Genomic DNA, 13,107 nt, shown 5'->3' with positions numbered 1-13,107 from the left:
CAAAGGTGATCAGATGCGAAGGGTGGGGAGCTTTTCATTAACCGACTTCACAGGATTCTTGCTAAAACTGGGCAATGGAGGCTGAAGGCAGGATGAGGGCCAAGGTCTAGGCCTAGTGGAGAAGAGTTTGGTCAAGGATAGTCGGTCTTAGTACTCTACCCAGTTCCTAGTCTGGGATAGGCAGATGATTCACACTTATTGAATTTAAGGTCTTTCTAAGAACAAGGACATTTTTAATAGTGATATTTAACATTTTTTGATCTTCTTGTGCAAAAAAATTAATTCAATCTTTTTCATACTAATTGAATGTTATCCAGCAAAGAGGAAGATCAGGCTTTTTGGAGGTTGTCTTTCAAGGTTCTCAAACAGAATGCCCACTTTGCAGAGGAATGCCTTGTCAGAGATCATTACACTTTAAGCTTCAAAAGGGCAGAGTTTATCACAGACCAAAATGTAAAACCTGAAACTCTCAGGTATTTCCTCTAGAAGAAGATATAGGAGAAAAACCTGTGAGATCATTGGTTAGGCAGGATGCAAAAAGTATGATTCTCCCAGATGAAAAATTAGTAAATTCAACTCTATCAAAATTAAAAACATCTACTCTTCTAAAGACACTCTTAAAGGAAAAGACAAGTACCAGATTGAAAGAAAAATATTTGCAAAAGGCTTATCTGATAAGTTTAATATTTAGAATTTTTTTTTTAAAAAAACTTCTTACAGTGCAATAAGAAAACAAACAACCTAATTAAGAAGAGAAGGGCACAGATCTGAACAGAAGATATACCAAAGAAGATATAAAGATGGAAAATAAGCATATACAAAGATATACAACATTATTATGCATCAGGCAAATGAACACTAAAATCATAATAAAATAACACTGCATACTTTTACAACATACCTGTTAAAAAAACAAAAACATAAAACCGAGTGCTGATGAGGGTGAGGAGCAACTGGAACTCCCATTCATTGTTTGTGGAAATGCAAACAATGCCGCTTAGGAAAAGAATTTAGAAGTTTCTTATTCAAGTAAACAGGCTTACCATAGATCCAGCAATCCTACTCCTACAAAGGGAAATGAAAGCCCACGATTACACAAAGACCTATATGTGAATGTTTGTAGCAATTCCAGTCATAATCTCCCCAAATTGGAAACAATCCAAACATCCTACTGGTGTAGATAAGCAAATGTGGGGGACGGCCATACAATTGAATACAACTCAGAAAGAAAAAGAAATAATTTCTGATATAGATAACAACATGGATGAATTTCACAAGCATTACGCTAAGTGTAATAAGCCATATGCTGTATGCTTGCATTTTTATAACTTTCCAGAAAAGAGAAAACTAGAGAGACAGAAGACAGGTTAGTGATTCCAATCTGGAAGCCTGAGTAAGATTTGACAGGATGTCCGATGAGCTCATGCAGCTGAGGACATTTCGCTCATAGATGAGGATGACAGTGGGGAGTAGGGGAGGGACTTCCTGCAAAGTGACGCAAGAAAACTTTCTGAGGTGATGGAAACATTCCATATCTTGATTATAATTGTGGTAACATGACTTTATATACTTGTCAAATCTCATGGACTCGTAGAACCAGACACCTTAAAAGGTTGAACTTTACTGTATATAAATTGTACCTCAAGAAACAAACCAAAACAAAAGTTAAGATTTATAGCACATTGCAGGCTGTCAGTAATAAAGACAATAAATAAATAAGTAAATATGTAAATATACAAATAAAGAAGTATTTGTTGAAGGAAGAGTAACTAAGTGGAAACTGGATTTCAGTTGGAAATCAGTAACAGTTTTACATGAACATAATTTTGTGGATAATCTTTAAAGGCTTTTTCCTTTTCTTGGGGGATGATTACACAATGTAAACTGGGTGATATATCAAGCTAGCTCACAGAAATATTAAACCTCAAGATGCCCACTTCTTAGAGAAGAGGTCTCTACCCCATTGTATTTAAAATGCAGGCAAAACAATTTCTTTTGTAATTTTTAAGAAGCAAAATTGCAACTTTGCAGGGATGAGGAGAAGAAATGCATTCCAGGCATGAGAAACTTTGCACCATTCTCCAGATTATCCACAGGAAATTAGAACTAAAAAAACTATTAAGTCAGAATTATAAGGCAACTTAGAGGTTGTCCAGTTACCTTTAGACAGAGCAGAGTGTGGAGATGGCTGGTCGTCTCCTTCACCTTGAGAATCCGTGGTGGACAGGGTGATATCAGGTAGGGTAGACAGGAAAGAGCAAACACAAAGAAAAGTTGGTGAGGAAGGGAAGAGAGAGAGAGAGAGAGAGAAGAGGAAGAGAAAGAAAAGGAGAAAACGAGGAGGCAGAGGGGGAGCAGAGAACAGAGAGATGTTCTGGTGGAGGGGGATGCCAAATGTCCTCTGCAGTTACCTCACGTGTCACACTCACTGGTTCCAGTTTATCAACTTGCCTTGCTTCTACTCTCCTGCTTCTGAGCTTTCGATCTTTGGGGACGCCCTCCCCTTTGACAAGTTGCATATTAAAAGTATGTGCAAAACCACTGTTTTAAAATGGTTTGGTGCAAATTTTCATTTCTTTAGGAAAGGTGCATGTTTCCTTTGACTTTGGTCTTTTCTCAGAGGTGCACGTTTTTACGATGTGTTTTCTTGGGGCCACAAGGTTGTTTGGACACAGTACTGACAAGGTGTGAAGGACCACGGTCTTTGAGGGTCCCACCTTCTCTACTTGCTTAGATGTTTGGACTTGTTGGAATCTCCTGGTTTATGCAGGGAGGCCCACTGGCCTTCGTGATCCAGGGCATGGCCCCTTTTGGGGGCTGTGACACGTCTCCTGAGTGTTGACATTGGACGGATGTAGTAAAGAGGCTGAGCAGAGCATGAGGCGTGCCGCTGCATATTGAGGGAACTGAGGAGGCCATGGTAACCAGAGAGTATGTCTTAGCCCAGTGTCCTTCAAAATTTTCCACTGAAACACAGGTTAATAAATAACTTTTATTTACATCGAGGCTGCTTCGCTCATGTGTATATCTGAAATAAAGACTTCAGGTGACTGTTCTATTTCATTTTGAAAAACGCCTGTCCATTCGTACCAATGACTTCACACCCCTTAGAGTTTCAGGATCATCCTCAGTTTGAAAACACTGACCTGAATCAATGTTTCTCAAAGCGTTGTGACCTACACCAGACTTGCCGGGTGGTGCTGGTTAAGGGTGTAGATTCCTGGTATCCATGTGAGAATTATTGGATCTGCTGGAAATGGCTCCTGGGGTTTTGCATTTTGATTAAATCACTGGGTGATTCTTATGCCCACTGAGGTTTGGGCACCACTGGCCCGGTGGAAGAGAGGGTGCCTGAGCAGGGGCTTCCAGCTCTGATCTGTGGAGCCCAAGAAGACAATGCCAGAAACACTTCTGCTACCCCAGGAAAATATCTACATGGCTGCCCCTCTTGATCTGTGTGAGAGTTCATGTGCAATGTTGCCTTCACTCCTAAGAAAAATATCTGAAATTTGGGGGAGAGGAAAATGAATGTCATACGAGTTCCCAGGCTTCGTCTCTGGAAATTGAAATCTCAGTTAAGTTCTCAAGCGTCCGTCAAGGGGAGGAACGTGGAGAAGGAATGGCTCTCCCTGGTGGTACGGAAGCATTACCAAACGTTTTGCTCGGTAGACCCCGCTCCTAAATCAAGACGAGGTTCTTTAGAAACACAGCGGTCCCCCTGTATCTGCGGTTTTGCTTTCCATGGTTTCCGTTACCTGCGGTCAACGGTGGTCCGAAAATATTAAATGCAAGGTTCCACAAATAAACAATTTGTATGTTTTAAATTTCGGTCCGTCATTCTGAGCAGTGATGGAATCTTGCGTCGTCCTGCTTCCTACCGTCCTGGACGAGCACCATCCCCTCGCCGGGTCCCCACGCTGCGCGTGCGCGCCGCCGGCAGGCACGCCGCCGCCATCTTGGTTGTCAAGGTATCGCGATGCCGCGGTCCAGTCCCCCTTCCTTCCTGCATCCTGGCTCCCAAGGGCGAGAGTAGTGATGCTGGCAATTCGAATGTGCCACAGAGAAGCCCCAAAGCGCTTCCTTTAAGTGAAAGGATGAAAGTTCCTCAACGTAGGAAATAATAATAATAAAAAAATCGAATTCCGAGGTTACTAAGGTCGACGGTAAGGATGAATCTTCTACCTGCGAAACTGTGAAGGAAAAAGAAGTGGGTGCTGTCGCACCTCCAACCGCCAAAGTTACGGCCACAGTGCGTGTGTGATAGGTGCATCGTTAAGACGGAAAAGGCGTGACACCTGTGGGTGGAAGACATGGACAGAAAACGTGTTCCGAATGATGACAGCGTGGGGTGCCAGAAAGCGCTGAGCCCAGGTGAAGGCTTCAGCAGGGGACCCCCTGCAATGAGCGACACCGCGTCATTTACTGCAAGTGAGGGCCGGTTCCACAGCTTCGTGAATAGGTTTGTCATCAGTATCATCCCTGGAAGAAGAAGGGTGAGTACAGCTTAGTACCATGAGATATTTTGAGACAGAGAGAGAGAGAGAGGGAGAGACCACATTTATATAACTTTTTAAATACATCTACAGCACCTGGTATTCCCAGGCGGTCTTTCTATAACTTTTATTACATTACACATGTTGTTACGATTGTTCTATTTTATTACTAGTTATTGCTGTTACACTCTCGCTGTGTTTAATTTATCAGTTAAACCTTATCATAGGTATGTGTGTACAGGAAAAAACCGATATGTCTAGGGTTCGGTACTATCTGTGGTTTCGGGCAACCAGTGGGGGTCTTGGCACATTTCCTTGTAGATTGGGGCGGGGGGACTGCTGTACAGCAGCTTTCCAATGTGGAAGATGTTGAACGATGAACAAAAACCAAAATATTCTTGTGTTAGAATTGCGTTGTTAAAAGATTGTTGTCAAACAAGATCCTCTAATCACCTCGAAAGAGAAGGAACACATTTTCATGGGAAATGGATTTTAATGCCTCCAAAGTAACGTAGTCTTTTAGAAACACCATAATCAATCAATCGTCTTTTAAAAGTATGCATGCATGTATGTATTAAAATTATCTATATGCTATGTTTTTTTCATTTTAAGCAGTTTATCTGTAAACAAATGTATATATACAGAACACACACATATATACACAAACATACACACATATATACTTCTAGAACTGAGTAGTCTTTTGTGAATCTTCTATTCATTATTTGCTTCCAAAAAGTAAAGACTATATGCTAGAGAAAGGCATAAAAAAGGGAAGTTTGATTTTTAAGAAAAGCATGACTTTTTTTTTTTGTAATAAAAATGATTTACAAGGAAGAGACTATCTGCTCCTGTTGATGGATAAATGAACATACTGGTTACGGCGGATGTGGTTCTGTGCTCTTTAGTTCCAAAGGAAGCTTTAGCTGTTCTTGATGTTTTTGTTACACCGGTAATTAGATACAAAATTCAAGGCTGATGCCAGACGTGTGGTTGGTGAACAATTTTAATTTTAGGCGGGAAGTGACAATTGCCCAAAAGAAGCAAATGTAGATTTTAAAATGATCTTCTGACTTTAGTAAAGCATGTATGTGGACCCAGGCTCAGACATAAGCAAATGTGAATTTTGTCAATAGCGTCTGCCTTGCTTTGCCCAGACCACCATGCTGAAGTGTTCCTTCCTGTACCTGGACCTCTTGGGCTACCCCTGACACCCCAGGCTTGGCCTTATGCCCTGCACATCCACCCACGGCAGCTTTCCTGTTCTACATCTCCTCCACTCTGGGGTGACACCTAGTACTTTAACTGGTCATCTAGGCCATCTGAAACTAATCTCTAGAAAGATGCTCCTGGGATAGATTTAGCGATGTTCCCTCCGCATCGTAACCACCACCAGAGTGCTGTGGCCTTTCAGAGATGAATCTAACTTCTACAGTGATGGCATTGCATCTGACATGTCCCCACGAACTCTGTCTAACTTATGAAATATTCCAAGAGCAGGCATTGTAGGCCAGCACCGACGAAGAACAGTAGGCCACGATGAGGCAGAAACTGTAAATGCATATTGCTAAGTGAAAGAGGACAATCTGAAAAGGTATGCTTCCGATTACGTGACATTCTGGAAAAGACCAAACTGTAGTAAAAAGCTTAGTGGTTTCCAGGGGCTGGGTGTGGAAGTCGAGAGGGATCCATAGGTGAGGCACAGGGCATTTTTAGGGCGGTGAAACTATTCTTCCTGATGCTCTAATCGTGGATACACGGCACTTGCATTTGTCAAAACCTATACAATGCGTAACACTAAAAGTGAGCATGATCGAAACATGGACTTTGTTTAATAATCATGTATTAACATTTGTTCAAACGTTAACTCATATAGCACGTTAATGCAAGATGTTAATGGAGGAAACGGTGGTGGTGGAGGGAGAGGGAGCGTATGGGAACTCTGCACTTTGTTTCACTTTTCTGTAAACCTCAAACTACACTAAGAAATAAAATCTATTAATTAAAAAAAAAAAGCAGATATACCAAAGGATAAAAAAAATAATTAGAACAAAATGTAAAGAAACACATTTTTTTCTTTTACTTTTATTACCAAACTTCGCTTCCTATAAATCTTAATGCAACACTTTCTCCTGCTCCCCACCCCTGGTTTTAAAGAGAACATTTCAAAATAAGTACTGCTGTGGGTGTTGACAGGCTTAAATCAGCTTTGTTGAGGTCCAACTTGCATACTATAAACTGTACCCTTTTAAAGGGTTCAATTTGAGGAGTTTTGATGTGTGCGTGTGTGTGTGTGTGTGTGTGTGTGTGTGTGTACACACACCCATGAAGCTGTCACCACGGTTAGGATAAGGAACATCCCTAAAGTCTTCCTTGTACTCCTGAGAATTGCACAATTCTAGGCACATAACGATTGCGTGCAAACCTCCAAGGCATGCCCTTAGGATGACCCCAGCCTCCCATTAAAAGGCTGGCCTGAGAAAGCACAAAGCTGTGGGAAACCAGCCAACAAAAGGGCTTGCAACTGTGAATCTGCATCTCTTGCAACTCTCTCAAGGACTTGGGAGTGTCTGAATCAGAAAGGAGGGGCCTCGGTTTCCCAGTCTCTGTGGGAGGGCAGAATCCTAACTTAAGTAAGTGCTCCTAGCAGACTAAAGTGGCCCAACTGCTCTGATACTGACCAACTCTGAGTCTGCCCAGCTCCAGCTTGTTCCCCTCCCTCAGGGTCCCTTTATTTATTTATTAAGATTTATTATTATTATTTATGCCTACAGCGCCCAGTCTTCCTAGGTGGTCTCCCATCCAAGTACTAACCAGGCTGTACCCTAGTTAGCTTCTGAGATTAGAAATCAGGTTTGTTCAGGGTGGCATGGCCATAGACCATGGACTGTGGCTCCACTGGGGCGTGAACCCAGGACCTTCTGTCTGTAAAGCAGACCTACTAACCACTACACTATGGAACTACATCCTCAGGCTCCCTTTAGAAGGCCCTCTGTGCAAACTGGAATGGAGCTCGGCTCTCTTTCTTGTCCTCAGTGACTGAATGCGGTTGTTTTCACTGCTTTAATGTCTGGTTGTTTTATCTTTGACACTTTGTACTCCTTCCTGTCTTCTGGGGATGTTTTTATTTTTTGCTTAGGAATTCGAGCTAAGACGTATGTAAAAAAACAAATCAGAGTATTGTATCACACACCTGCATATAAACATAAATAATTTTTGCATGCATTTTTAAAGATAGGTTTTTAAATTAAAAACCTTTACAGAAAGAAAATAAATTATAATCTTCAGTTACAAAGGCAGTCATATGAATAGCAGGCCTCAAGATCTATAGATGTTCAAGGTCTCAGCATTACAGAAAAGTGGGCAGAATAATAGAGTTTTGTTTTGCTTTTTTTTTTTGCTTGCTCTTAGCAAACATTTGTGGAATGATTCTTACGTGTTATATCAGTTGTTCCATTTTCTCTCTTCCAAAACCTATAATATCCATGTGAAATAGCTATTACCGTCCTGATTTTAAAGATGAGGAAACTGAGACACAGAAAGATTAACTTGCTCAAGGTCTTGCAGTTGGTAGAGCCACCTCTCAAACCAAGATTCGTCTTATTTAAAAGACTTAACGCTCTTAACTACTGCAACTGAACTTATTCCCAGTGTGGACCGGCCCTTCCCAGAAAAATCCAGTAAAGAAAGGGGCTCAGGGAAATCATTAGCAAATCCAGTGAAAGCAGTATGCGGGTGGGTGGAAGAAGCCTGCCGGTGGTGAGGGAGAGGGGAGGCTGAGAGTGATGGCATGAGAGGATGTCCACCGTGACTCTGCAAAAAGAAAAAAAGCAGAGTTTGAAAAAGCAGACTTTGTAGTCTTTAGAGGTGCCCTCACCAAGAGCCTGGATCAACTGCCTAGTGCTCTAGGTGAGGTGCAGAAATTAGTTCTGAGTGGCGTTGCCTTAAAGAGGAACTCCTCTTGAAAATAAGAGATCTGGGGCGGGGTGGGGGGGAGGTTTCTGTGGAAACTGTCATTTTACAGGGTGGGAAGGATGCTTCGAAAGTATTGCGTTGAAATACAGGCAGAGAGGGAGAGGGGGAGACGGATAGAAAAATACAATTGTACGTTATTTTTGCAAGGTCAAAATTAAGGATCGCAAGGATTTCTTAGAAATTGCTTCAAAGGGGATGACCCTTTGGAAACGAGCTTATCAGGCATCTTGGGCAGAGCCTGCAAACTGAGGGTTACCCCCATACGCCAGTTTCCCACTGAGCAAACGCTCCAGCTTCCACGTTGACTTGAATCTCTTAGAGGTCTCTCATGGCACACACAGCTTTCTCTTTCCCAATACTGAAACACCTCTACTTTTTTTTTTCTTTTTAAGACTCTACTCTTGATTGAATCCCTAAAAGTCTCAGGAGCATCATTCATATTCAGTAGCACAGGGGGACACAGAGGGGCTAGCCATTGAAGCATCTTCCTGAAAGCTTCCTCGAATTCCGTTCCCAGCCAGGAAGCATTTTCCGAATTCAGGACCTGTTAAGTGCTGTTTTCCCAAGGCAGTCACTCTCCTGAGAGTTGGGGGATACCAGCACCTTCTCAGCGACCTTCAAAGTGCGTTAAACCTCAACATTCCACCAAGTGGGATTCGTGACATCCCCTGGGGCCAACCGACCTTCTGTATTTTGCAAGCCGACGCTTCCCTTCTGTCTAATACTACTTTTCTTTGCTTCATTAAGAGTTTCGGTTTCAATGCGAATATTCTACCCACTTTGTAGTGTTCCTGAGAAATCAACACTAACAGCTAGCTTTTCGGTTTCGGAAGTCCACACACACTTGCGCGCGCGCACACACACACACACGCATGCACACTCCCCAACACTAACTGACTTCAACCTCCAAGTGAGACATGGATCCTCTTATGATGGTCCGGCTGCCTCTTAGAAGAAGGAGGTCGTGGGGAAAGTCTATGTTTAGTGGAAAGCCTGCCTCAGGGCTAGCGATTTTGATTTGTCTTCCTTCAGCTTGGAAAAGGTAGCCCCCCTCCCCCAACAGTCACATCATTCTGACACTCTGCTTTGCCTCGCCGTGCCTCGGGCACCTCTGTAAGCCCCTCAGCCTCAAGCCCAACAAAGGGAGTAGCAGCAGGGCGAGTATTGTGGGAGTGGATGTGGAAGCTGGGTGGACATTTCAGTGGTGTTTCTGTGGGAGTCATTAAACCGTCACCAAGCCCTCCTCTCTCGTTCCCTCCCTCCCTCCCCCATCTCCCCTCTGTGCCGTCTCCCACGTCCAGGCACAGGCACTCGCAAACGTTTAGGGTATAGCTTTTTCTCTAGAGGAAGCATGGGACTCCGTGCATCTTTCTTGGCTTCGGAATAAAGTATCATGTTAAGGACTGTGCAGCTTTTCTCCTCATCAGAATCACTTTGCCTGCAATCGGCTAGGAAATAAAACTCCAGTGAAAGAGTAGCATCGGGAAAATCCAAGCCACTGTCAGAGCCACTCTCAGAGCCTGGACGGCGTAGGTTTACATGTGTGATTTCTGTTTAATGTGATATGTACATTGCCCGTATGCAGTTATTTTAATCTCCACTTCCGAGATGCATGGCTCACTGAGAATCTAGGGAGGTAGCATGGAGATGGATCTTGATATTCATCAATTTAATTTCTTCAGAATTATTTTATATTTTTGGGTTCATAGGTAGCCAGTGATGTTTGTCGTTAAACTGTTTGATTCAGGGAGCAAATGTAGGAAGGGGCAATTCTGCACGTGTGTGCATGCAGAATGAGTTGACTTAAATAGGAGAATAAATTATAACCTAGTAAGCGTAGTTGATTCATTGACAATATATTTGAGTACATAAATAAGATGCTATGGGAAAAATAATGAGCGGGGCCCTTGGTGATGAAAAGGTTGGAGATTCTCACTTTATTCCAGGAGGTATGAGTTTGCTCTTCAGTCTCCTCATGGCCGACTTCATCTCCTGGTTCCTCAGAGTGTAGATCAAGGGGTTCAGCAGAGGCGAGATGACAGTGAAGGTGACGGAGATGGCCTTGTCCGTGGGGAGGGCGGTGAAGGGCCGGGCATAGACATAGATGCAGGGCACAAAGTGCAGGGTCACCACGGTGATGTGGGAGGTGCAGGTAGAGATGGCTTTCCTCCTGCCGTCCCCTGCCTGAGACTTCAGCATCATTAAGATGACCGTGTAGGATACTAGCAGGAAGATAAACCACAGGGTAGCGACTAGGCCATTGTTGGAAATCATCAGGAGCTCTAGTGCAAAGGTATCAGTGCAGGTGAGTTTGAGGACCTGGGGGACGTCACAGTAGAAAGTGTCAAGGACATTGGGCCCACAGAAGGGGAGCGGGAGCAACAGGGCAATCTGCACAATGGAGTGGGTAAAGCCCCCCACCCAGGAGGCCGCAATGAGGGCAGAGCAACGCCCCCGGCTCATGATGGTCATGTAGTGCAGGGGCTTGGAGATGGCTATGTAGCGGTCGAATGCCATCACGGAGAGAGAAAAAACGTCAGTCCCCCCGAGGAGGTGGAAGAAAAACATCTGTGTCATGCAGCCTGTGTAGGAAATGGTCTTCATCCTTGACAGGAGGTCTACGAGGACCTTCGGGGCGGTGATGGAGGAGAAGCAGATGTCCAGGATGGCTAGATTACGGAGCAGGAAGTACATGGGGGTGTGAAGGCGGGACTCGCAGGTCACCGTGACCAAGATGAGGAGGTTCCCCAGCAGAGTCGTCATGTACACAAAACTCAGTAAAAGAAAGAGGAGCACGCTCAGGTCTGGGGACTGAGTAAGTCCCAGAAATATAAATTCTTTTACCCTGGTGTCATTTCCCGACTCCATCGAATCATGTTCATTCCTTTTTTCCCTTGTGTAGCCTGGAAAAAAAATTAAAGTGTCATTTCAGAAAGCGTTTACTGTCCCCTTAATAGATTCAGGTCCACAGAGTCAGGTGTTAGGTCTGAGAACGAGCGAGATGTTGTCACCACATGAATAGCTGTTTTAAGGTTATTGCTGACATGTCCAAAATGGCATCTTATCACACAAGCGTTTCTTCTGTCAATTATATTTTAGAAAGTGCATACAAATAGTGTTCTAAATATATATATGTCCTAAGTACCCAAGATAAACGGGTGGATGTTATGTATTCAGAAAAGGACTGCTGTGGAACGAGGGACGTTGAACACGGAGCCGGCCTGGCGTGTGGGCGAGGCGGGGCCCGTGGGTGCGACTGGAGACTTCCGACTTCCCCGGGAGCATGTCTTGTTTTTGTTTTCCTTTCAGACTGGCCGTGCTGTTTAAACAGTTCAGGAGCCCCAATCTGCAGTGCTCTCCCTGAACCGAGTTCTAGACAAGCACGCCTCCATTTTTTTTTTTTTTTTAAATCACAAGTTTAATCCTATGGAACAGTAAAAATTTTAAAGCCATACGATTCTTCTCTACTTTTCTATGGGTCTTTTCTTCCTTAAGGAGACTTTTTTGTTTCTATCTTTACTTTAAATACTTTAAGTACCCAAAACCCTGGTAGGCAAAGAGCTCCTAAGCTACGGAAGAAAAAAAAAAAAAGTGTGTAACTCAGAGCTTCTCTTCTGTTCATTGTTTGAGTTTATTGATTAAGAATTATTTTTTTATTGAGCTATCATTAACATGCAGTAGACCCATGTGTTTTTTTGGCATTCGGCATTATTTTATATTAGTTGCAGGTGTACAGCACAGTAGCCAGACGTCCATGTAACTTATGTGTGACACCACCTCCCCCCCACCCCGCCCCCGCCACCAACAAGTCCGGCACTCCCCCTGGCGCCATCGTTACTACAGTAGCATGGACCATATTCCCCACGCTCTACTTCACGTCCCCGGGATGGGCTCACGTATTTTGAAGTGTACACTTTCATGAGTGTTGACAGCTTTAAGCATGCATCCGTGTCACCGTCACTACATTTAAAAATTAACTTATCTGTCACCCCCAGAGTGCCCTGGTTACCCTCCGCCTCTCTTTCTTCATGCAACAACCGATCTGCTTTCTGTCACTACCCATTAGTTGGTATTTTTTCTAGAATTTTTATAAATGGAATCCTACAAGATGTACTCTCTTTTTGTCTGTCTCCTTTCACTCATAAAATTCACCCTTGTTTGTGTGTGTACCGATATTTTGTTCCTTTTGTCGTATAGACAGACCACAGTTTGTTTATTCATTTACTTGTTGACAAACATTTGGACTATTTCTACTTTTTGGCTACAACACATAAAGCTGCTATAAACATTTGTTTACAGGTCTTCTTCTGGACATATGTTTTCATTATTCTTGGGGAAGTAACTGGGAGTGGAGTGGCTGTAATTCTTAATATGCAATAATAAAACAAGCAAATAACCTAATAAAAAAAAGACAAATGATTTGTACAAATACTCCAACGAGAAGATATGGAGAGAGTAAATAAGCACACGAAAAGATGCTTAGCATCGTTGGTCACGGGGAAACGTAAATGAAAACCACAGTGCGATAATACCACGTGCCTATTACAGGGCTGAATTAAAAAAAAAGGATATTTCAACAATGGGCAAAAATATAGAGGAATTAGCACTTTAGTTGGAATGTAAAATGGTGCACTCACTT

The 13,107-nt window shown here is 43.1% G+C and overlaps 1 protein-coding gene across 1 annotated transcript; it reads right to left on the bottom strand.

The window, feature by feature from the left end:
- Window positions 1-10,400: 10,400 nt before the first annotated feature.
- Window positions 10,401-11,568, bottom strand: LOC107497307 (olfactory receptor 4D11-like). Its single transcript, XM_016118983.2, has one exon. The coding sequence runs from the start codon at window positions 11,334-11,336 to the stop codon at window positions 10,401-10,403; it is 936 nt and encodes a 311-aa protein (XP_015974469.2). The 5' UTR covers window positions 11,337-11,568.
- Window positions 11,569-13,107: the final 1,539 nt, after the last annotated feature.

The sequence above is a fragment of the Rousettus aegyptiacus genome, unplaced genomic scaffold, assembly GCF_014176215.1.
Source record: "Rousettus aegyptiacus isolate mRouAeg1 unplaced genomic scaffold, mRouAeg1.p scaffold_m13_p_5, whole genome shotgun sequence".
NCBI lineage: Eukaryota > Metazoa > Chordata > Mammalia > Chiroptera > Pteropodidae > Rousettus > Rousettus aegyptiacus.
The sequence above is the reverse complement of the archived record's forward strand: the minus strand, read 5'-3'. Positions and strand labels throughout refer to the sequence as shown.

Bases quoted from the DNA above. Each gene is read 5' to 3' on its own strand.
- LOC107497307 (XM_016118983.2), bottom strand. From the start codon at position 11,336: ATGGAGTCGGGAAATGACACCAGGGTAAAAGAATTTATATTTCTGGGA.